Source organism: Microcebus murinus, chromosome 3 (genome assembly GCF_040939455.1).
Source record: "Microcebus murinus isolate Inina chromosome 3, M.murinus_Inina_mat1.0, whole genome shotgun sequence".
Classification (NCBI taxonomy): Eukaryota; Metazoa; Chordata; class Mammalia; order Primates; family Cheirogaleidae; genus Microcebus; species Microcebus murinus.
Window position 1 is genome coordinate 35,593,162 of NC_134106.1, and position 26,041 is coordinate 35,619,202.

General features: G+C 38.2%; 1 protein-coding gene and 1 pseudogene across 1 annotated transcript in view; one reads left to right on the plus strand and one right to left on the minus strand.

Moving 5' to 3' along the window:
• Positions 1 to 26,041, plus strand: part of PLEKHH2 (pleckstrin homology, MyTH4 and FERM domain containing H2) — a 112,097-nt gene that overhangs the window by 73,654 nt on the left and 12,402 nt on the right. The window contains exons 20-25 of the mRNA XM_012756344.2: positions 3,913 to 4,092; positions 6,120 to 6,217; positions 7,613 to 7,790; positions 8,718 to 8,873; positions 10,379 to 10,476; positions 20,614 to 20,755. Coding sequence (XP_012611798.1) covers positions 3,913 to 4,092; positions 6,120 to 6,217; positions 7,613 to 7,790; positions 8,718 to 8,873; positions 10,379 to 10,476; positions 20,614 to 20,755 — 852 coding nt within the window. The remainder of the gene's footprint in view (positions 1 to 3,912; positions 4,093 to 6,119; positions 6,218 to 7,612; positions 7,791 to 8,717; positions 8,874 to 10,378; positions 10,477 to 20,613; positions 20,756 to 26,041) is intronic.
• On the minus strand, positions 23,828 to 25,993 carry LOC105866837 (chromobox protein homolog 3 pseudogene; annotated as a pseudogene).

Consider the following 26,041-nt stretch of genomic DNA (forward strand, 5'->3'; position numbering starts at 1 on the left):
AAAGAATATTCCCAATACAAAAAAATAATAAATGTTTGAGGTGATGGCTGATGGTGATCCCAATTTCTCTGATTTGATTACATATTGTATGCACTTATATACCCTATAAATATTAGGTTATTAATTATGAAATGTCTGATTATCTTAAGTCCTTAGTTTGACAGTTGATATCTCTGACATTTCACTTTGACACTTCTTGTTTTATTTTTATTGTGAAGGTACATGCTCAGTCTTTCAAATGCACATTTTGGCTTGTGATTTTCTTTCAAAAAAAATTTTTAGAGCCAATTTTGTGAAACCGTAGATAGGTCAAAAATTCATATTATTTTAGAATGTGAGTTCCTCTTGTGGAACAAATACAGCACAGTCCACTCAAAATATTAATGAAGTGTTTGGGGAGGATGTGGCTAATGAATGCATAGTACGTTGATGGTTTGGTTCTGTTGATTTTAATCTTAAAAATGAGCCAGGTGAGCAACTTAAGACCAAGGTGGATACAGCTGAAAGCTATAGTAAATGCGAATCCATCTCAACCTAATGTGAATTAGCAGCAAGGTTTGATGTTACTATTCCAACAATATTGGACCATTTGAAACAAATGGGCAAGGTAAAGAAGCTGGATAGATGAGTTTAACGAGCAACGGCAAAGAAATCATCTTAAAGCTTGCCTTTCTTTGCTGTCATAACATAAAGGCAAACCATTTCTACACCATATTGTTACATGTGATGAAAATGGATTCTTTTTGACAATAACAAGCATTCAGCACAGTGGTTGGCTAAAAATGAAGTGCTAAAACATAGTGCAAAACCGAATATTCATCAAAAAAAGCTAATGGTGTCTGTTTGGTGGTCCAGCACTGGTATCCATTACAGCTTCATGAAACCTGGTCAATCGATTACAGCTGATGTCTACTGCTGGATGAAATGATGAGGATGCTTGCAATTAAACAGCCAAGATTGGTCAGTAGAGACAGGCCAATCCTCTTGCAAGACAACACTTGACCACATGTCGCACAAAAAATGCTGCTCAAACTACAGAACCTGGACTTGGAAACTGTCATCCACCATATTTACCAGACCTTGCACCAATTGACTACCACTTCTTCGAGGCTTTGGATCAATTCTTGCAAGGAAAATATTCAGTTCTCAACAAGCAATGAACAATGCCTTTAGTGATTTCATTGCCACTCACTCTCCAGGCTTCTTTGCTACTGGTATAAACAAGCTGCTGTTAAGATGGCAAAACTGTCGATAGTTTAGGCTCATATTTGATTAATTGTACTGCTTCTTATTTGAGATACTAAATTACACTTTTGATTCAAAATTGGAATTTTCATATTTAATTTCACATTTAACCTAATAGTATAATATATATAAAACTATTATGTATCAATACAATTTTAAAAATGGGGCCGGACGCGGTGGCACGCGCCTGTAGTCCCAGCTACCCGGGAGGCTGAGGCAGGAGGATCGCTTGAGTCCAGGAGTTCTGGGCTGTAGTGCGCTATGCCGATCGGGTGTCCGCACTAAGTTCGGCATCAATATGGTGACCTCCCGGGAGCAGGGGACCACCAGGTTGCCTAAGGAGGGGTGAACCGGCCCAGGTCGGAAACGGAGCAGGTCAAAACTCCCGTGCTGATCAGTAGTGGGATCGCGCCTGTGAATAGCCACTGCACTCCAGCCTGGGCAACATAGCGAGACCCCGTCTCTTTAAAATTCAGTTCTGTGATGTTCCATGTAAATTGTAAAAAAAAAAATAAAATAAATAAATAAAAATAAAAATGGGGAAAAGAATATTAAATCATGACTAATATTTATTCCAAGAAATCAAGGAAGGCTAAATATCAGGATATCTATTAATATTACTTATTATTTGATAGATAATCATCTTTTGGCATAGATGCCAAAAAGATATTTGACAAATACAACATTCATAAAATAGCAATAGATTACTTGCTTGACATGATAACACATTTCTGTCTTAGCTAAAAGCAGGCATCATGCTTTATGGAGAAATATTAGAAACATTTCCACTAAAGTGAACAAAATAAAGATAGTCTCCATTATTATTTTTTAACTTTTTAATTAAACTATAAATTATATAAATTTTGTCATTATTTTTAACATCCTCTGCAATTAGGCAATAAATGAAAATATTTACAGATGGTATAATTTATACCTAGAAAGTCCAAAAGAACAAACTGAAAAACTACTACAAACAAAAACTCAGTAAGATAGTGAGGTACAAAATAAGCATAAATCAAAAGCTTTTATATGTACAAACAACCAGTTAGAATATAAAAGGAAGAACTTCTACTTTTGGCCACCCCAAACAAAGCCTGACAGTCTTCCTGAGTTGCAGAGACAAAGCTCAGAATTCCAGAAGGCCAAGGTAGTTAGAATTCACAGGAACGAGAGGAAAGAGCTAAAGAATGGGAGAGAGGGAACTCAAAACACCTGCAGTGTTCCCTTGGAGTTTTCATCTGAGAGCTGATAAGCATGTGTGTGTGAGGAAACCACCTGAGACTAGGGAAAGAAGTACCTGAAAGGAGTAGGCAGAAAAATTCCTAGAGCTCACGTAGAGGTAGAAATAGTTTATTTTCTCATCATCTAGAATGGAAAGATCTTCCTTCTAACACATCAGGCATCAAGAAGAGTACTCAGAGGGTTATTGCCTCAATAATGGGCCCCAAATCGTCCTATACTAAAGGCTGTTTTTACCCAAAGAAAACTTAAAAGAAGCCTTGAAAAAATCAACCTGTTTCCAAGTAATTTAACTATCAGAACAAAACACAAAAATATTTAAAGACTACAAAAAACCCAGTGTCCAACAATATAAAATTCACTATGTCTGCATCCAGTCAGACATCACCAGGCATACAGAGAATTGGTTAAATATGTATGTAATCATGAGAAAAAGCGATCATAGAAACATATCTAGAAATAATACAAATGATGATAAACAAGGACATGTCTGCGTATTAGTTACCTATTATTACATTAAAATTTTCCCCAATACTTAGTGGCTTGCAAAAACAAACATTTAGTATTTCACACAGTTTCAGAGGGTCAGGAATCTGGAAGCACTTTAGCTGGGTAGTTTTGGCTCAGAGTGGCATGTGTTATAGTTACCATCAAGTTGTCAACTGGGACAGCAGTTGTCTGAAGATTTGACTGGGTCTGGAGGATTCCAGACTCTCTCATGCAGCTGTTGGAAAGAAACCTCAGTTCCTCATTACGTGGGCCTCTAGTCAAGACATGGCAGTTACCTTAATCCAGAACAAATGATCTAAGAGGTAAAGAGAAAGAGTGGCCAAGATGGAAGCCACATTGTTTCTTATAACCTAATCTCTGAATGGCATGCCAAATTTTCCTAGTCACACAGACCAGCCCTGGTACAATATGGGAGGGAATTACCTAAGGATCTGAGTGTCAGGAGGTTTAGAAAAGCCATTTTGGAGGTTGCCTACCACACTTTGCTTGTTCAGGAAGGTAGAAGAAAACATGAGCATTTTAAGGAGAGTAATGGAAGATGTGCAAAAGACCCAAATTGAGCTTTTAGAGATGAAAACTGCAATGGCTAAAATGAAAAATATACGGGATGAGATTAACATGTATTTTGAAGTTCTTTTATTAAATACATGGATATTTAGGATTGTTATGTCCTCTAGATGACTGACCCCTTTATCATTATAAAATGACCCTCTTTATCTCTGGCAGAATTCCTTGCTCTGAAACCTACTTTGTCTGCTATTATTGTAACCACTCCAGATTTCTTTTGATTAGTGTTATCATAATATATCTTTCCCCATCATTTTAAACAAAATATTGCTGAAAAGAGAATCAATCTAATTCATGCAGAACAAATCTAATCATTTCTCACCTTAGTATATCATTTTTTGTTTAATTTAGACCTGCCAGCTTTTTATAAATGCTGCAGTTGACTCCCCTGCGATTGATTACCACATATCTCTAGCCCAGAGTGCTTTACAAATCTGTCTGACACATCCTGAGCTACAGAATGAAATTTGCTGTCAGCTTATTAAACAGACAAGGCGAAGACAGCCACAAAATCAACCAGGACCATTGCAGGTATATATTGAGCATACATATGCAATTTAAAGTGATGTTTCTCTGATTGTAAAATGATACACATTCAGTATAGATATTTGGAAAATACAGAAGGTGGAAGAGGAAAAGTAGCTGTTAATATTTTGATGTATATTATTTTGGTTTATTTATATATTTATATGTTTATATATAAATGTAAATGTATGTAAGTATATTCCTACTCACAGTTTTTCATATTACTGGAGTTACAGTGTGCATACTACTTTTCAAAACTATAGAACATAATCATTTCCCCTGAATCTTCTTCAAAACATTAGTGGTTGCACTAACGTAATTACTATACATTGGAGATTTCTCAATTTTCTTATAATAAATACTTATATAGTAGACATATTTGAACCTAAATCTTGTGTACAGATCTAGTGAATTCTTTTGAACCCATTCCTAGATTTTTCCTGTATCTTCAACACTATTCAGTATAATTATTTTAAATTCTTTCCAGGTAAAAAAATTATATTTTACTATTGATTAAGGGTACATTTCTCTAATTATTAGTGCAGTTGAATATATTTTTGGGGGGTTTCATAGTCATGTGTGTTTACTTTTTAATGAATCCTATTTTTATCTCTGCATATCGACTCCTTGTTAACCACAGGATAAATAAGGAATTTATTTTTTTTAAGATATAAAAAGTTTAAAAGTTTATTTTTTCCTTCTCAGAGGAGAAAGAGAGAATGAGAGAGTGAAAGGGAGAGAGAGAGAGAAGGAGGTGAGGGAAGAGAGCAGAGAGACAGCTTGGCGTCTCAAAGAAAGAGAAGGAAGATGGAAGCAGAAATCAGGAATTTCTTAACCTAGCATACAGAACTCTCAGGGTTGGATCCAAATTTTGCAGGACTTGAAGCTTATACAATTTGGCAAATGCTCTTTAAGAAAAAGAGCACAAAATATATTACTTTTGCACATTTCAACAAACACATGACCATACAAACACAGTTGATAGGACCCTTCCCAGGGCCTTGGAAGGGGCCTGTCCCCAAGGGGGTTCTGAAGCTTGAGGTTCATATGCATCAAGGTCTCCTCAATATCTGGCTACACTGGCCTCCTCTTTCCCTACATCCTGCCTCGAGCATACAGCAAATGAATAAATTCCCCGTTCTTCAAACACACCCTGCCTTTGCAGTATTCTTCACCTTGTATGATTCCTCTTCCCTGAGTCCCCCTTCCTCATTCCCTCCTGTAAGACTTTACAGTCCAGCCCAAGCAACATATTCCCTGTGAATCCTTCTCAAACTACCCCAATAGTTAGTCATCCTCTCCATTGGTTATACTTTGAGAAAACTAGATACATGATATTACTATGTTATATTATACTTTAATGTTTAAATATATAACTGTCTTCTACTGCACTGTAGCTATCAAGGGCAGGGTCAGTGCCTATTCCCCACATCCTTTTTTATACAACATTTTAAAAATGAGGTTATGCTTGATTAATGAAAAAATATGTAAAAATAGTACAAAGCAAAGGAAAAATAAAAATCACACATAATCCTGTTTAACCCCTGTTGATATTTTTATAATGTCCCTTATTTATGTGTAGGTGTGTTTGTATGTATGTGTGGGTAGGTGAGTTTTGATTTGGGGCATATAATTTTCTACTATTTTGAAATATGCCTTTTTCAAAACTGTTACTTATATTTATATTTTAACAAATGAGTAGATGCCCAAATGAATAATAAGGAATCAATATTCCTAATCTTTAAGTGTGATATCAAAAAGGACCACTATATCTACTTGTGCTTTGGTACATCAGTCATAGACAACCATATACACAACTAGATGGATCATGGATCTGACCAGTATAGAGTTTTTATGGTTTTAATGTATTATAAATGCTCTAAACAGTTAATGTATATGTGGAAGAAGCAAAACGTTTTTGGGTTAAGAGAGGCTATCATCAGCCCCTTGCTCTCCCAGTGTCTGTCAGTCATTCGGACGTGGGTCTCTGACTGGCATGCGGTATCTAACCTATGGTCCTTCTCTTTGCCCAGGGTTGGCAGCTCTTGGCGCTCTGTGTTGGGCTCTTCCTTCCCCATCATCCTTTCCTGTGGCTCCTCAGGCTCCACCTAAAGAGGAATGCAGACTCCAGGTGTGCAGAAAACTAGCCAGCTGAACCATTTACGTGGCCTCTGAAAGTCTGCAATATCTCATAAGTATTTAGTAGCCTGCCAGGTACATTTTCAGAAGAATGTGTGAAATAAATATTGGTACAGGAAGCCTGTGGTTAGCATTTATGTGGAGCTTGGAAAATATTTTCTTTGTTATGTTAAATAGTTTATGGAAGATTGCAGTAAAAGCTTTAAAAACCAACGAAGAATATTTTTGAGTGAAAAGTCTATGTGCATTTCAAGTATGAATGACTTAGCATTAGCGAGTGTTCATTTCAGTAAAAGCAACTATTTTGTTTCCTTAGTTTTCCCTTTTCCTGTTTTTCTCCATATTGAATTCTTTTATGTGGAAAACTTCCCCTATGATCTTCCCTCCTTTTATAATTGTAGATATTTGAATTACTTCAGAATTCTTACTCCCTTGGAAAAGACATTTAAAATCCAACTTTCAGAATGGCGTTTTACTATGGGACCCAGGGCACTCAGCCAAGTCTTATCCACAATTTGTCCACCAAGAGCATTGTGTTAGGTTGGTTAAATAGACTCTGAGATTAAACAGACACACACATAGTGAAAGAAACAAGCAAAAAAACATCTTGGAAGCAATAGGAAAATATCCTGCCTTTATGCAAAATGCATAATATATTCTGGGGCCTCTGTAATCAATGTCATGTGATTTCAGTTGCCTTCACTGAGGAAACCCCAGATAAAGGGTAATATTTTAGGGTCTGCCTACAAGATACTTGAGTATAAATATATTTAGAGGTATTATCAATTTGCTTTTATAAATAATAAAAATTATAACAAAAGAGTGCAAAATAAAATCTCTATCCAGCTTTTACATTTATTTACTCAGTGGTTTTGTTTAATGCTTAACATTTTTTAACAAGTACAGTGTTTTATAGGGTAAAGAAATAAAATATATTTTTATTTTTGTTTGCAGACATTTTCTTACCTTGTTTTAGCAGTTAAGCATTATCCTCCATGTTCTTCAAAGCAGAAATCTGCTGTGTCATGTTTTTTTAAGTCACTCTATATGATTCTTCATACAATTATTTTCTTTATATTTGTTAATATTAAGTCACTATATGTTGACTATATGACTGGTAATTTTAAATGTAGTTTGTGATTACAGTAATGCAACAAAGGAAGAATTCTTTGTGGGTATGTTTGAGTCAGTTGGTTGTAAAAGTAAAGAAATTGGAATTTGAGAAAAGTTATAGCAGTTTATTCTCATTCACAAAGAAAAGTTACTGTTAAAATTAGCATAATACATTGTACAATAATAATATACAGAGAAGCATTATTAATGGTTGAATATATTAGGTTGTCAATTAAATTTATTGTTAGATTTTATCTTAAGTTTTGTATTACAGGACAGAATTTGGAAAATATGCCATTTACTGCCAGCGATGTGTAGATAGAACTCAACAAAATGGAGATCGAGAAGCCAGACCCTCAAGAATGGAAATTCTTTCAACTCTTCTTCGAAATCCTTATCATCATTCTTTACCCTTCAGTATACCAGTACACTTCATGAATGGGATATATCAGGTAGGTTAGCCTTGTACCTTTATGAAAACATACTTAGATGAGAATCCTAGTAATTACCTCTGTGGAATAGGGAAGTGAGACTGTCTTACCTGTCTTTGTCAGGGGCTGGCAGAGATAAACATGCAAATATATTAGATCTTCTATCAAAACAGCTGAGTTTTTAAACAGTTTTGCTAAAAAGGATGAACATTAAAAAGAAATCCATATTGAACCAAATAATGGTTTTACTGCCATCATAACTCTGACAGAGAAAACCAAAAACAGTATGGTTGGGGTTTTTCCCTATCAGTGCACCTGCTAGGTATGGAAATAATTACTAATGTTGTATGTGTACAATTTTAGTCTCTTTTAAAATATCCAAATCTCAGAAATCATCTGAGAAAACTTTCCAGGCCCCTCCCAATTCTCAGATCTAGATGCTCACTTATTAACTGAAGCAAACATGTCGCAAAGCTAGCAATTAGTCTTTGTAGCCATATATGCCTTTTATCACTGAATTCAGATACTTAACTGCTTATTAAAGAGACAAACATTAAATACATAAATGTGTTCATTTATTTAAATGCACTTCTTTTTATTTTCTTTCATTTGCTTAAAGATTGCATATTGTAATATAGTTCTTGGTTTGCTTCTAAAGGGTAGCCATAATATCTCTACAAGAGGTTTATAGCTGTCAAGTGATCTTTCTATTTTGAATTTATGTCTATTGGCTGAAGCTCCAATTTCTGAATGCTTACAGCAAGCTGACTACTGAGGTAATCTTGTTAATTTTCTCTGTTGGAGCTTGGAAAAAAAAGTTAAAACACCTGCAGAAATATATGTTTTCATTAATCATGTGCCAAGTATGCCCTGTTTCACTCCTGAAATCTCAGTTTGAAATTTATACACTTTTTATTAAAAGAGAACTACTTTGTTACTTCTGTGTAGGTAGTTGGGTTTGATGCATCCACCACAGTGGAAGAATTTTTGAATACTTTGAACCAGGACACAGGAATGAGGAAGCCAGCCCAGTCTGGATTTGCATTGTTCACTGACGATCCTTCCGGCAGAGATTTAGAGCATTGTCTTCAAGGAAACATCAAGGTGAAACCAAGTCCTTTTAAGGAACCAAACCCAGCAAATAGAAAAGAAGCTACTCTTTATTTTACAAGAAGTTTAGTTCAAGAGTTTTCCAAAAATTTAAGCAATCTGATCTCCACAATAAAAAAAAAATTCAGGACATTGTTAAAGCCTTAGAATTCTTAATACACAATCTCTACACACACACCACACACTCCATATTAAAAAGAGGAAATGGATTAATAATGGTAATAATACTCTAAATATAAGGGTATTAGGATGAGGTATGAAAGCTCTAATAAAATGGCTTTCCACTTTTTTCCTTTATTCAGCAATATTTATTGAACTATTTATTGTGTCCTACAGCTGGCTGGACTCTGTGGGGAATACAAAGGACCAGAAATAATCCCTTCCCACAGTGGGTAAACTTAAAATTTGCTCAGGGTCCTAGCACTCTGGGAGGCCGAGGTGGGCGGATTGCTCGAGGTCAGGAGTTCAAAACCAGCCTCAGCAAGAGTGAGACCCCATCTCTACTATAAATAGAAAGAAAATTAATTGGCCAACTAATATATAGAAAAAATTAGCCGGGCATGGTGGCACATGCCTGTAGTCCCAGCTACTCGGGAGGCTGAGGCAGAAGGATTGCTTGAGCCCAGGAGTTTGAGGTTGCTGTGAGCTAGGCTGACGCCATGGCACTCACTCTAGCCTGGACAACAAAGCGAGACTCTGTCTCAAATAAAAAAAAAAAAATTTGCTCAGGGAAGAGCAGCCTTATACACTCATGACCTTAAGCTAGGGTTGAAAGTAGTAATTGTTTTAAGAGTGTTATGAACTTTGCACAGAGAGAGAGGTTAAATTCAGCATTGGAAATTAGGGAAAGCCTGACTGGACTTTGAAGGATGTACAGAAATGGACCTATGGAAAGAAAGAAGGAGGGACTTAAACAAAATCTTTTCCAGATCATAATAAAATAACTTTAATAAAGTTTCCATTTAGTAATGGCAACAATTGGAAATATAGAATTAGAGAACCCCAAGGGACCTTAGACAGACAATCCACTTATTTTGCAAATGAGGAAACTGAGGCCTAGAGAGGGATATTATTTACCTGAAATCAAATAGCTAGAACTGAGTCTGACCCTTTTCTTATATTTCATATTTCTTTGCTATAACTTTAAACTTATAAGGTAGAAAGTTGCTTCTTCTGTGACCAAATAATGAAAAAGATCCCTGGAATCTTCTTGCTTCCAGTCTCATGCACTTCTGCATTAAGACTCCTTTGTGGGTAAAAAATGCATGGCCATGGTCCAAAGTTAATGTGTGTCCAAAAGGCTAAGTGGACCAAAGAGCAATTTATAATTAAATCCTACACTCAGAGCTACACAGAAGCTGAAGAGAAGAAAAAAAAAAATCTTGAGTACATTTGGTTTGATCATATTAATGAAATTTTTCAGTCTATAGACATAGTTGCCTTTCAAAAAATATTGATTTGAAAAGTCCTATAAATCTCAGTTTCTACTTCCCTTCTAGATTTGTGACATTATTTCTAAATGGGAACAGGCTTCCAAAGAACAGCAGCCTGGAAAATGTGAAGGTACAAGAACTGTTCGTCTGACTTATAAAAACAGGTGTGTAATAGTGTATCCAAATGCCAGAGTATGCGTATACAATATGTTGAAATCATGCAGTACAATTTATTTTCCTATTGAATATCTTGAAAGTTATCATATTTATTTGTATGTTTGTTTCTATATACATGATAACTCTTTCTATAGGAAAAAACTGTCACATCAAATTTTCTTTCTAATTCTAGGCTCTTAATCTCATGAGTATTTATATTTTATACAAATATGCATTTTGACAAAGATTAAGAAAACTATAGTGTCGCGCCCGCCTCGCCAGCAAGGAAGACGCGGCAACTGGAGTTCTTCTGACAGTGCTTTAATGGGGTTCCCTTTAGACTTACATGATGCGGAAGACCCTGAGCACAAGCTCTCACACACTTATATACTCTAAGGAAGGAGGGAAGTGATGGGGATAGGTTAAAAGCGCGCGAGGGTTATTACTGATAGGCCAAGCTAAGATCCTTCATATGCATACTTATAGAACAGGCCAGGACTTACTCTGCGCATGCGCTGAACTTGTTTACTACAGGCGGGCCACCGGAAATCGGCGCCATCTTGTAATGGCGTTGTCACCGCGCCCCACATCTCCCCCTGTTTTATTAATTTAATGAGAGCTGAGCAACCGTTCAGCACCGTCCTTCGACCGTGCGATCAAGGTTGCAGAGCCTCACTTTCACCAGCAACCACCTTACCTCGTGCAATGAGCAAAACTCGGAGGTGTGCAAAGGCTGGCTGTGGGATAGGAGACATGCCTTATCTGGTGCAATGGGAGAAATCCCTCAGAGTGCAAAGGCCATGTCTGCCAAAATACCTGGGGGTAGGAGCGCGTGCAACCCAAAACTAGGCTAACCCTTAAGCATGGTCAACCACACCTGTGTAGGCTGTCCCAGTTCAAGTGCAGCAAATGCCTGTGCCAATACCACATGGTCCCTCTGTCTCTGGGCCTGCAGCCTACAGATGGCCCACAGCCCGCCGCCAGCCGCAGCAAGCAGCAAGACGGCCGTGGCTGCAAGACCGAAACAGAGTCATAGAGCTAGGAGCTTTAACAGAAACAGGAATGTATCTAGGCAAGCGGGTAACAATGGCAGAGGGGTGAGACGTGGCATTCTAACACAATGTATAATTGCACGTATTAGAGGAACAGTTCACATGTGTACCAGAGGGTTTTTCCGTGGATACCACCCAGATAAACGGGGGCCAAACACAGACAGGTGTAGGGGCAAAGGTCGAGTTTCGCCCTCCCGCAATCACCCTCACAGAACCCTCAAAAGAGTCGCTAAGATTCCATGCGAAACTAGCATTCCCTGCCATACCCCCAGCCACCAATGGACAGGGGGGGCCAAGTCCGTGCAGCTTCCGTTAACCCCACACAAAACACAAAGTCCCCTTCAAGGAGAAGGATCTATTTCCCTCCAGTTAAGCAGGGAGCTCACGGGCTCTCAATAACAGTAGGCGGGGGAAAACTGATGCGTCATGTGTCACAGGCAACGGCAGGGGAAGCACTGACAGGATCCCCCAGCGTGGCTCCGCTGCCATCCTCGCGATCATCCATACTGTCGTCAGGAGGAGTAGCCACTGGGTCCCCATGCTGCTCTGGAGGCTGCTGCACCGTTCTAGTCAGCCGCGTGGGCACCCAGATGGGATTGTCCTGGTCCAGTAGTCAAGCAGGCCTTTGTTGTATTACTCCAGTCATCAGGGGTCATAGCTAAGTTACCAAGCCTCTCCACTTGGGCTATGGTGAAAGACGCCGTAACCCCCCAGGACCGCACCGACTCAGCAAGGTCTTTCAATTGTTTGTGCTGGAGAGGCTCATGATACCGTTGCTCATTGTTGCTCTCGAAAACAGGGAATGAGAGAAACATTTTCCTCATATCGCGGGGCCTGATAAACGAGCTCCCGCTGACTTGTTTGGTCTGGCTCCTCCCTATCATTACTCTGAGTATCCTCAGCTGAACAACATCTACCGCTTCATTTATTCTTCCCAATTTCTCTTGGCTGTCTTCCTTTTTAAGTCCAACTTCACTATCAACTGCCTGAATATCTGCCTCTTTTTCTCCAGTCTCTTGAGAAACTAAATCTATTGTTTGAATAGCAGTATCTTTAATTTCTTCAGATTTTATATTTCTTTCTCTCCCTTTTCTTCTTTCTCTCCCTTTTCTTCTTTCTCTCCCTTTTCTTCTTTCTCTCCCTTTTCTTCTTTCTCTCCCTTTTCTTCTTTGCTCTGACTCTCGCTCCGGCGCTCTGGCTCTGGCTCTGGCTCTGGCTCTGGCTCTGGCTCTGGCTCTGGCTCTCACGCCTGCCTTGGTCAGCAAAGGTCCGAATTCGGTTCCGTCCCACGCATCAGTTCTGAACTCTCCTCTATCGAGGTCGTCTTCCGCTGGTGCCTCAAAGTTGTTTCGGCTCCCGGGTTTCGGCACCACTTGTCGCGCCCGCCTCGCCAGCAAGGAAGACGCGGCAACCGGAGTTCTTCTGACCGTGCTTTAATGGGGTTCCCTTTAGACTTACATGATGCGGAAGACCCTGAGCACAAGCTCTCACACACTTATATACTCTAAGGAAGGAGGGAAGTGATGGGGATAGGTTAAAAGCGCGCGAGGGTTATTACTGATAGGCCAAGCTAAGATCCTTCATATGCATACTTATAGAACAGGCCAGGACTTACTCTGCGCATGCGCTGAACTTGTTTACTACAGGCGGGCCACCGGAAATCGGCGCCATCTTGTAATGGCGTTGTCACCGCGCCCCACACTATAGGGAAAAAATAGCTGCTCTCTTAGGGTAGTTGATATAAGGATGAATTTTTCACTTTCAAAATTTCCTTTTTATACTCTTATTACATTTTTCATGAAAACTGAATACTTAAATACCCTACTGTAGATCTGTAGTAAGAAGATATATTTATGTTTGCCTAAGTCTTTTAGAAGTGATATATTCATATCTATTCCTCTGCATTCTTTCATATTCTCTCTGTCTCTCTCAGTATATAGTGAGCTTCATCTCTAGCCCTTTGGTGACTGGCGACTCTAAGCCAGTGAGTTAGCTAGAGGCTGTGAATAAAATGTTAGTAAAAACAGACACAGGCCTAGTCCCTGATCTTTTGGAATTAAGGTTTGTAAGGAAGACAGTTGTTAATCATATGCTCACTCTAAGGAATATATAATGACACATTAAGTTCTCTGAAGGAAAAGAGTGGTAGTGTGTGAGTCCATAATGAGAAGCCTCGCCCAGACTGGGACATTGGGAAGCTTCTTTGAGGAAATAAGGATTATGCCAACTTCAGAGGGAGATGGGAGTGGAAACATCAAAATAGGTAGAAAAGGATATTTAACCACTTTGGTACAAGCATCGACTATAGTCAATAGCCACAGATGAACACGCACACCCCAGCATCCACTTTAGCCAACAGCCATGATATGAAGGTGCACAGCCAGGCGTCGACTTTAGCGGTAATAACAAAACTTGACTTTTCTAATTTTTCATTTATCAAAATAAAATTGTGAGCATTTAAAAATAACATAAACATATATGTATATGTTACCTATTCTGATTTACATTACAAGTAAAGCTGCCTGTAAAGTAAAACAAGTTTTCAGTGCTTTAAAGCTTTCCTCATCACACAAAGGCAAAACGGATTCGTCGTCAATGCACAGCACAAACTATCGTGCAGACTATGAGTGCCGGCTGTGGGCAAGGTTTCCGGGCCGGTGAGCACCAAAGTGGTTAAAGGCCTACAGAAGGAGGCTGCTCTGCTTGTTTCGGGAACTGAGGCAACGCCAGTGGAGCTGGAGCATATACCTTCTCAAACAGATAAATTTTAATGCACTTACGGATTTAGTCAGAAACCAGATTTTCTTTCTTTCTTTCTTTTTTAAAAAAGTATTTTCTTTCATGTATTAGCAGAAGATAATACTTAATAAACAGTGTTAACTGACCAGTTCACATTAACCACTTGAGTATGACGCTCACTGGCCGCGAAACTTTGCCCACAGCCGGCACTCATGGTCCACACAGTAGTTTGTGCTGTGCATTGACGATGAATCCATTTTGCTCTTGTGTGATGAGGAAAGCTTTAAAGCACTGAAAGCTTGTTTTACTTTACAGGCAGCTTTACTTGTAATGTAAATCAGAATAGGTAACATACATATATATTTTCATTATATTATTTTTAAATGTTCACAATTTTATTTTGATAAATGAAAAATTAGAAAAGTCATATCACGGCTGCTGGCTAAAGTTGTCACTCTGCTGTGCGCCTTCATATCACAGCTGTCACAGCTGTCGGCTAAAGTCTACACTGGGCTGTGCGTGTTCTGTGGCTATCAACTATAGTCGACGCTGGTACCAAAGTGGTTAACTACACCAAAATCAAGGGATTTTGATAATTTTATTTGAATCTTATACCCCATAAATTAAAAAATCTATAAAATGTCAGACCAAGAGCCTGGTGGAATTATTGGAGTAGTATTGAATTCTTTCACAGGCCTCATTTGGGAAGATGTTCATAGACTTAAAATTGGAATTTGAGAAGTGAAGGCACTATATAACATACAGAAAGTAATAACCTTGGATCCAGTTCAGTATTTCTTTTTCTAATAATCCATCCCACAGAAATACCCATGTAAGTGGGCAGAGTATTCCAGTATCTTCCAGTATCTTCTTTGCCATATTTTTTACAACAGTGAAAACTTAGGGGGGGGGGTGGGGAATTACATGTTTATTAATAGGGAACAGTTAGATAAATAGGTTGCATTCATATTTTGGACTCTTCCCTCATATAGTTAGCCACTAAAGGCCACTCACTATTTGAACAGACTCCATTGATTTCAATAAATGGTGGTTGTGAATCTTTAGAGCTTCTTTATTCAGGTGCTCATGAGCTGTGATGATTTGCCAGAGTTCCAAGTAACAAAAAAGGGACTATTCAGCTTTGGTGTCTAAGGTGTTAAAATTACACATTCCTAGAGATACACAAAATTGCTTAAATAATGGAAATCCAATAGGTTCTACTCCTGGAGGAACCTGTTTCCGTTGATGGCAGCCTCCATCTATGGCCCTTTGGTGACTGGCAAGAGCAGCAGGCTGGAAGAGTTGGATTTTCCAGATGATTATTTTAGTTCTGTTCAGTGCTGGAGCAGTAGTTCTCAAAGTGTGGGCCCTGTACCAGCAGCCCCAGGACCACATGGAAACATGTTAGAAATGCAAATCATGAGGCGCCACTTTAGGCCCACTGAGTCAGAATTTGTAGGGGTGAATACCAGGAGTATGGATTTGGACAAGTCTCCACATAATTCTTACACATGCTAAGTTTTGAGAAGCACTGACCTAAAGGTCCTCATCTCTGCCTCTGCCTTTTGGCCTCACTCTTTGTGGAAGTAGCTAGCTCTTACACCTAGCCTGCTGTAGATATTTATATAGAACAGGTTCAGGCATTCTCTCTTGGTTTTGTTGGAACCAAATGAAATGACTTCTGTGTCTAAGACTATTCCTAATAATCCATACCTTATCAATGCTTAATATATGCTAAGTCTGATTATGATGGCTGTGATTGGAATTGAAATGAAATTTGGGTGGGGTGTGGTGGCTCATGCCCTTAATCCCTAGCATTTCAGAAGGCTGAGTTGGGAGGATTGTTTGAGGCCAGGAGTTTGAGACCAACCTGACCAACGAGACCTCCTCTCTACAAAAAAAGAGAAAAATTAGCCCAGTGTGGTTGAACATGCCTATAGTCTCAGCTTCTCAGGAGACGGAGGCAGGAGGATTGCTTGAAGTCAGGAGTTCAAGACCAGCCTGAGCAAGAGCAAGACTCCATCTACTAAAAAGTAGAAAGAAATTAGCCAGACAACTAAAAATAGAAAAAATTAGCCAGGCTTGGTGGCTTACTCCTGTAGTCCCAGCTACTCAGGAGGCTGAGGCAGGAGGATCATTTGAGCCCAGGAGTTTGAGGTTGCTGTGAGCTAGATGACATCAAGGCACTCTAGCCCGGGCAACATAGTGAGACTCTGTCTCAAAACAAAACAAAACAAAAAAACTGCTAAAGGTGGAACAGCCACCTCTAATGTTTCTTTGTTAATTTTCTGTCTGAATGATCTGTTACTGAGAGTGGGGTGTTGAAGTCCCCTATTATTATTGTATTGCAGTCTCTCTCTCCTTTCAGAATACTAATGTTTGCTTTATATATTTGGGAGCTCGGGTGTTCGGTGCATATATATTTATAACTGTTGTATCCTCTTGCTGAATTTACCTGTTTATAATTATATAGTGACCTTGTTTCTTTTTACAGTCTTTGTAATCTGTTTTATCTGAAGTAAGTACAGATATTCCTGTTCTTTTTTGGTTTCCAATTGCATGGGATATCTTTTCCACCTCTTCACTTTCAGTCTGTGTATCTTTATAGGCGACATGGGTTTGTTTTAGACGGCATATGGTTAGGTCTTATTTCTTTATCCATTCAGCCACTCTCTGCCTTTTAATTGGAGAAGTGAGCCAATTAACATTCGGTGTTCTTACTGATAAGAACTTACCACTGCCATTTTGTTACTTATTTTCTGGTTGTTTTGTAATTCCTCTTTTCCTTTCTTCCTTTCATACTCTCTTCCTTTGTAGTTGAGTGATTTCCTCTGGAAGTATGTTTTAATCTGCTGCTTTTCCTTTTTAGTGACTCTATTGTACGTTTTTGCATTGTAGTTTCCATGAGGTTTATAAAAAAAACCTTATAACAAGTTATTTTAAAGAGATTACAACTCATTTTAGATCATAAGAAGATTAGAAACAAAGAAAAAAATGAAAGAAAAAAAAAAACCTGTACATCATCCCCCCTTCACATTTTGACTTTATGTTGTCTCAATTTCATATTTTTATATTGCCTATCTCTTAACAGTTTATTTCAGGTATTATTGTTTTTGTTATTATAGATTTGTCTTTTGGGCATCATACTAGAATTATAAGTGGATTACTGTAATATCATAATCACAGTATTAGAGTATTCTAGGTTCACCTGTGTACTTAATTTTATCAGTGAGTCATATATCTTCATTTTTTTTTTTTTTACATGTTAGTGTTTTTTTCTTTCAGATTGTAGCACACCCTTTAGCATTTCTTGTAAGACAGGTCTGGTGGTAATGAATTCTCTCAGATTTTGTTTATCTGGGAAAGACTTTATCTCTCCTTCATATTTGAAGGATAGCTTTGCTGGATACGGTATTCTTTGTTGGCAGCTTATATTCTTTCAGCACTTTGAAAATGTCACCTCACTCCCTCCTGGACTATATGGTTTCTTTTGAGAAGTCTGTTGCCAGGGAAATTGGAGCTCCTTTATATGTTATTTGCTTCTTTTCTCGTGTTGCCTTTATAATCCTCCCTTTGTCTTTGACCTTTGAAAATTTGATTATTATATGCCTTCAGGAAATAATTATTTGGGTTGAATCTCTTTGGTGTTTTCTGACGTTACTGTACCTGGATATTTATCTCTTTCTCAAGTTTTCGAAAGTTTTCTGTTTTTATTTATTTGGATAAGCTTTCTACCCCTTGCTTTGCTCAGCTCCCTCTTGAATACCAATAATTCTTAGGTTTTGTCTTTTGAGATAATTTTTTGGATCTTATAGTCAAATATTTGTTTCTTTTCATTCTTTTTTCTTTTTTCTCATCTGACTGTGTATTTTGAAATACCCTGTATTCAGTATCAGTGATTCTTTTCTCTGCTTGATCCATTCTGCTATGGAGAGCTTCTAAGGAATTTTTTAGTTCAGAGAATGTATTTCTCATTTCCAAGATTTCTGTTTGATCTCTGAAACTTATTTTAATATCTTTATTACATTTCTCTGATAAATTTCTTTGAATTGCTTTTCTGTGTTATCTTGGAGATCACTGAGTTTCCTTTAAACTGCTATTTTGAATTCTTTGTGAGTTCACATATTGTCTTCTTGACAGGATCAGTCACTGGTTCCTTGATTTGTCCATTTCAGGAGGTCATGGTTCCCTGTTTGCTGTTGTTTCTTATGTATGTACATCTATGTCTTTGTATTAAAGTATTAGTTTACTTATTCCAGTCTTCTCTGTCTGACTTGTTTTGGTTTTTATTGGATAAGTTTGCTTGGAGATTCTTTGTAATTTACCTGTTGATTATCTTTCATTCCCCCACCCCACTTCTGCTAGGTCACTGCCTCCTTTATAGCACTAGATGGCACCTTAAGCTCAAGTTTGCCTTGGTTCTAGTAAACAATCAAAGTGCCACTTGTCCAGATGGGAGGAGCTCCAAAAAAGATGTCCCAGTAGTGTGGGAAGGCTGGGTAGGAGTTTGTGCCCAGGGGACCTGTCCAATAAACCTCCTGCAGTGTGGTGCTGCTGAACAGCCACTCTGATTTGGTGTCTCCTTTGGCCAAGTTACAGAGCAGAGTTTCCAGGGCTGGGAATGGTGGTCCTACATCTCCCCTTTCTCTCTACCTGTCCTCAGGAATAGTCCTCCCTTCAGGCACTCCTGATGCTTCCAGTGGATTGAGGCAGGGACAGGTCTCGCACCAGGGATCCCAAGAAGGCAGAGAGACTGATTGTTTACCTTGATCTCATTTTTTTCCAGTGCAGAAACCTTGAGTCATGGGTCAATTTTTCTCACTCTTGGTGCAGGGCAGATTGGGGAGAGGGGCATCACAGATATGGAAGTCCTATTCTCTTACCATCAGCTCAGAGTTTTTTTTTTTCATTTCTCTGTGGTCCCAGGAACCGTTCATCCTCATATTTGAGTTGTGGGTTATTGCTGGTGACAATCTTGGTGTAGTATATCAGTTTTTGGTTTTCTGTTGCGGGCGGAGAGGTGGGGGAGTGAAGCCAGCTTGTTTCTATGCCACCATTTTGGAACCAGGAGTCTGGAATTCTCCCTGGGAGGGCTTTCATCATAAACTTTATTCTCTTTATTTTATATTGCTTTGCTGGTATCATTTTAAATTTAGAATCTGTTTCTATTGCCCAGCCATATTCTTCTATCAGTTTAAGAATCCTGCATTATTTGCCATCATGTAGACATGAATAAAAACAGAGCTTAGGATCTATTTTTTTCAAGAAGCTACTCTGATTCATTAGCTGGGCTGGGCAAGCAGATGATTAGAGTCATGGCTTAGAAGGAGCTTTGCAAAGTATACCCACCATGCTTCCCCAGAGATTTGGACCTGCTGCCCTCTCCTTCCCTGCTATTTGAGGTGATTACTGGGAGGGATACTCTTACTGACAGGGATATGTCCTTCCCCATAAGTATGTAGGAAGAAATGGACTGAACATCCAGTTATACCTAATTGGGCACACATCTAACAACTCCCAGATCTAAACCTCTCTTTTGCAGCCACTGTGTTATCATGACAGTATTCAAGTGTGTCAAGGTGTTGCTTACCCATGCCACTGTCACAGCATGTAGAACATTTACAGCACTGGTGCCTGATTTGCAGCCTGAAGTCAGAGCCCCATGTCTCACATATAAACAACATAGTGAATAACTAAAGAGAGTCACCAATTTGGTGAAGACCTCCTGGACAAACAAAAGCCGTGTCATGTTTCAACAAGTAATAATGATAACATGTAAACTATTTTTGAGCTCCTAAAGCTGCTTACCAGAACATGCCCAAAAAGTCAAAACACATTTAAATGTACAAATACTATCTTTTAGATCCTCAGAAAAAACGGCACCCTCCCCCTCTTATTTGATGTTAATTTTGTGTTGCTTTTTAGTTGAAACCTTCATTCCTATTCCTTGGTATGTCCAAGGTATTCAGGAAAGATCATAAGTATTTTGAAAATTGGGTTTATTCAGCCCATTGAAATGGGTTACATCATACATTCCTTACAAGAGAGGACATATTTAATTTCACTTGGTGTCTTAGGTCCTTCCTCAGTAACACTTAAGGATTTGGTTTTTCAGGGCATAAAAAAATAGCATAGAAGGGTTTCTTAGCCTTAACATCAACCTTAAAGCAGTTTTTCCTTATTTTGCTGAAAATGTTGTATATAACAGAAACAGAGGTCATTGACAGTAATGGTCTAAGTTGGTATCACTGGAAAACTATATTAAAACAACCCCATGTTGGTCTTCTGGATTTATGTTTACTTTCTTCCTTGGCAAGAATATCATTGATGAGAAATTTTCTCTTTTTTTTACAGACTATATTTCTCAATGCAAGTTCGTGGAGAGACTGATAGAGAAAAGTTGCTGTTAATGTATCAGACAAATGATCAAATAATAAATGGACTTTTTCCTCTGAACAAGGATCTGGCATTAGAAATGGCAGCTCTTTTAGCTCAGGTAACTTCCATGTTATGCAGAGTAATATATTGAAATGATAAGGTATTAATTTCTATGTGAATTAAGTGTAGTAAAGCAGTATGCCTTCAGTAGTTCTTTAAATTCATTTTGCTATGATTAATACCTTAAAAATTACAGGCATTATAATTACAGTTTGACTCTGAATTTCTAACAGTTGCAATGAAGTAGAATGAGACAGTACTCCATAAAGAGAATCAGTCTCTTAATTATCTTAAAAGTATACCACTAGGCTTTGCATTTAATAAAGGAATTTGAGTGCGGAGTTGTGGGGCTCAGGGTGCCATGCTAAAATTGTTCAGTAATCTCATAGGAATTAGTTTTTCAAAAGGCCAGAGTACTTTCTTTTATTTACCTATTATATCAATTAGGATTAAGTTCACCCTCTATAAACACACACACACACACACACACACACACACACACACACACACGTGCGCAAATTAATAGTCACTTAATCAGAATAGAAGTATATTTGTCTCTCACAAAGACAGGCATCTTGCCACCTCGGCAAAGCTGATAGGGGCATGAGCTGTATTCTGCTCTCCATTGTGCTGTCCCTAGGGTGTCATCTTCATGGTCCTTCCTGGAGTTCTGCCAGGACTACAGCTATGATGTCAGTGTTCCAGCATCAGGATAGGGAGAGGGCTAAAAAGGGCATGCCCTGCCACCTATGCAAAAATGTCCCAGCAGTCACGTAGAACACTTCCATTTATGTCTCTCTGGTCAGAATCTAGTCCTGTGGCCTTTCCTACCTATGAGAGAATCTGAGGAATGTGGTCTTAGCTGGGTGGCAGTGTGCCCAGATAAATTCAAGGTTTTTATTACTGAAGAAGAAAGGATGGTCATAAGAGGCAACACACAATCTCTACCACATCTGAGTCTTTGCACAGGTTAATTAAAGGTAAATGTTAAAGCAACCCTGTGATATTTCATCCAGATCAAGGTCTTCAGTCTAAGGCTTCTTGTTCTACACTCCATCCCAGGACATTTCATTCATTCTTTTTATTTTATCCACCACCTATGCCAGTAATTCCCAAATCTTTTCTCTCCGGTTCATACATCTTTGCCTTAAATTCAACATATTGAAAATGGAGCTAATCTTCCCTTTTCTTTCTTCCCTCCTCTGTATCTTCATTGTGATATTGCCTCCACTCAGTTTCCCAAGCAAGCTTCAAATCCAGGAATCATCACTGACAATTCCCACCCTTTCATCTTTCCCGCCAGTCAATACATCCTGCCACTTTTAACTCTTAGATATTTTTCACTCTTAGATATTGTTTAATCCTCTCTTTGCTGACTGCCACTGCTGTTCAGACCATCATCACACCCTGCCTACAACAGACTTCTAAGCAATGTGCCTTTCTCTGGTCTGTTCCCCACAAATTTATCCTTCACACAGATGCTAGAGGGATTTTTCCACTTATCTATTGCTGCATAACAAATTACTCCAAAACTCAGTCAGTTAAGACAGTAATTTGGGCAAGAAAGTGAAAGGATAGCTTGTCTCTGCTTCACATGGCATCAGTTGGCACAGCTTGAGGGCAGGTTGTGACTCCATGGCTGAGGACTGGGTCATTCACACACATGTCTGGTGGCTGATGCTGGCTGTTAGTCAGGGCTGCTGCTAGGACTGTCAGCTGGAACACCTATACACGGTCTCTTCATGTCACTGCTTATACTTTCTTCCAGAATGGTGGTTAGGTGGCAAGAACAATGTCATAACATCCCAAAAGAGAAACAAGAAGTAGAAGCTGCCATTTTTTAAGGCCTGGGCCTAGAAACAGGCATAGGGTCATCTGTGCATGGAGATTTGTTAGACAGCACTGGTAACTGTAATGGAGATAGAGCAAAAATGTCATTCTCTTATTTACATACAAGGACTTTCACAATCTGTACTCTGCCTTCCTCTCCAGCCTCAACATTCCCTTGAACTTTACACTCTAATAAAATATAAACTATGGCTCCACCCATAATTCCCGAGCTTGCATATGATTCACTTTTTCTTACCTCTTTCTCTCCTTTGCCTGAAACATCTCTACTGTCATCTCTTCATGGTTAACTTCATCTTATCTTTTAGTTTTCATCATAGGTGTCACTCATTCCAGAAAACCTTCCTGAATCTTGCCTGGTTGAGTTAAATGTCCCTCTTGGGGTGTCTGTAATGTTCTGTTGCTGTCCTGACCACAATAGTTTATATGAATAATTGTTTATTTATGCTTCTGTTTTGTACCACTGACTGTAGCCTTCCTGAGGGCCAGAGCTGTTCCTGTTCATCTTCGCATCTAGCACAGCCTTACACACAGTCCATTTTCCATAAGAGTCCTTGGAGGGATGAATAGTTGGTAATTTAGTTTACTTTTAAAATAATTTAATGATCATCTAAGCTTTAAAGTATTAATGCTACACTAAGTGTTCTTTTTCTACAAGTGATGATAAACCTGAGGAAAAGAGAATAGGGCACATATTTTCTTGGTGATAAGATTAGGAATGACCTCCTGTGACTTGCCATTCTAGATTTAGCCTTCTGAAGGCATGGATTTGCTGTCAAAATCACTCTCATTTTTACAAATAATCTTCTTGCTTTAACTTTCAATTTTGTCAAGAAAACTTCTTCAAGAAAAATTATAACATACTTTGGAGATAGGTACTTCTAACATTTTTTTGATAAATTTGAGGAAGGGGAAGAAAGGTAAGACTGCATACCAAGAAAATTCTGAGCATGTAGCTAACTTAAAATGTATAATTTCTCTACCTATAAAAGGAAAATTAATGCCTATGATCTCTTTTCCTTAGAGTAGTTTTATGAAGATAAATGAAATATACTAAAAACATCTGAGCTCTGTAGAAAAAGAGTTATTTCTACTGTAGATTTGAATATCTATAGGTCCCTGTTGATATTCTCTGTCTTAATTAGAAAATTCTTGGAGTTAATCCTTAATTATTGTATGTAGGGTCTGGTAAGGCATCATGTTCATGTGGGGTATGTTGGGAATTATCTGAGTTAATTTTCCATTATTCTCCACACATTTATTGTGTTTATTCTATGCCACACAGTACCTTAGGTTCTAGGGAGGGGAGACATTGAGCTTGGACCTATCACTAAAAGCTTCCCTAAGAGACAAGATTACCTTAAGTGGTCTACTATTTTTTTTAACTGTTGTTTCTATGACTGCCATATCCTTGTGGGTCAGATCCTGGCCTCAGGCTTCACAGGTAGTTTTGGTGAATGCTATCTTGCTTTGGGGGAAGGATTTCAGTATGTTTCAAGAGCTAATGGACAGCTTTTATTTGGTGTGAAGAAATCAAGAAGAATATTTGACTAGGTAAAAGATTTATAGAAACAAGAAAAAATGAGGAATGGGAGCTGAATGGCAAAGTTAATCCAAGTAACCACCATGCAGGAAACTGGATCAAAGAACCTAGAAAATTATAAGAATAGGCTGTAAGAGCACAGGTCAGCTGAGGAATTTAGACAGTAACTGACTGGTTAAGAAACTAGAAGAGAGGTCAGAATCTTAGAGGCTGGTTGTACTAAACTTGCCTGGAGGCAGAGGGCCTTTTTTTTTCTCCCAAAACAAATGTATCAAACTTGATTTATTAGATGTAGTTATTTCTTCACACTAGTAAATCAAAAACCAAGACCCAGATTATATATATATATATATATATATGACCCAGATTTTATTTATATATATATATAGCAATGCAAACAATTATTGAGCTTTATCTTCTGGACAAGAATGCCAAGTTATTCTCTCTTCATAAAAAGAAATTACAATTTGAGGACACTACATATTTGCCTCTTTTGCCAGCACCAAATCTTGCCTCATCTGAATCTTTCCATTTCATAAGAAACATTAATTCTCTACTGCTATCTGTGGCACCAATTATTCTTTCAAGATCAAGACCTCTGGCAAAGCCTCTTGGTTTGTCAGCAGCATCTCTTTTCTTCTTTGAATTGCTATCATCAGATTCACTGTCAGATAAAGATTTTCTTTTTGTACCATCTTTTTTTTTTTACCAGCTTTTTGAGAATTAAGAAATGCTTCAATTAATTAACTCTGGACAATCCAAATTTTCTTCAGGTTCCCAAGTATTGTCAGCATCTGTAAAGCCCTTCCACTTCAGGAAATACTCCACTTTCCCATTTACTACACGTTGATCCAGTACTTCTTCCCCCACAGATTTTTCAGGCTCTGCCTCTTCAACCTTTTTATTCTTCCCATTCTGTTTCTTTCCCATTTTTTGCAATGTAGTCTTATTGGAGGCCATTTTTTATTGCAGACTTGAAGAGCTATTATTCACCGCCTCTGAGTTGCTCTGGGTTGTGGGTCTCCAGAGGGCCTTTTTAAGAGGAGACCTGGGGCTTTCTATAAGACCATTCCAATCTTGATGGAACCCTCCATCTGATTGTTGGGGAGCGCTATAGGGAATGGTGTGAATATTCAGTAGGACATTCACTGGAATGTCCCCTCATTCCATCTTCCTCTTTGAACCCTCTATGGTACGCTATACAAACCACTTAACACATTTTATCACAAGTATTTGTTTATGCTTCATTCTCTCCTCCCAAATAGCAGGAACTATGCTCAACTTTTTCCTTCCTTACATCACTTAGCACAATGCCTAACGTATGGTGGGGACTCAGTATATGTTTGTTGAATGATGGGTATGTGAGTTGATGGAGAGATGGATGGGTGGGTAGTTGGCTAGGTAGATAGAGGATGGCAACTATGTAGTAGCCTATTAATAGAGATAAGGGCTGAACATTCTTTCATGAAGGGAGAAAGGGAATGAAGGGGTCCAATCCCAGGAATAATAGACTGGTAGAATGAGGGGTGAATATAGTAATATTTATAGAGAAAATCTAAGAAGAAAGTAATGAGAATGTGGTTCTTGCTCCCATTGCATTCAGTGAAGACCCTTAAAAAGTTCAACTAATACTTTTTTTGACATTTCTTAGCTTTATAACTTTTTTTGCCTTTTATTTTTAACTTCCATTTCCCCTCATTATTAGCAATTAATATGGTATTTTAAAAATGCAAAATTATCCTGGTTATAGGCAATAACAAGAGTAGTGGCCTTTAGCAAATACTACTCAATGGTGATAGTAACCTAGGGAGATTAAGGTAAAAATGGAATGGAAATGTCTAAATTGTAAATTTTTCCAAAATTAGAATTCAAATGAAATTTAGGTTTAATAACAGTTCTTACATATGATTATAAATTCCATAATTATATAATCATGACAAATAGATTTATGTA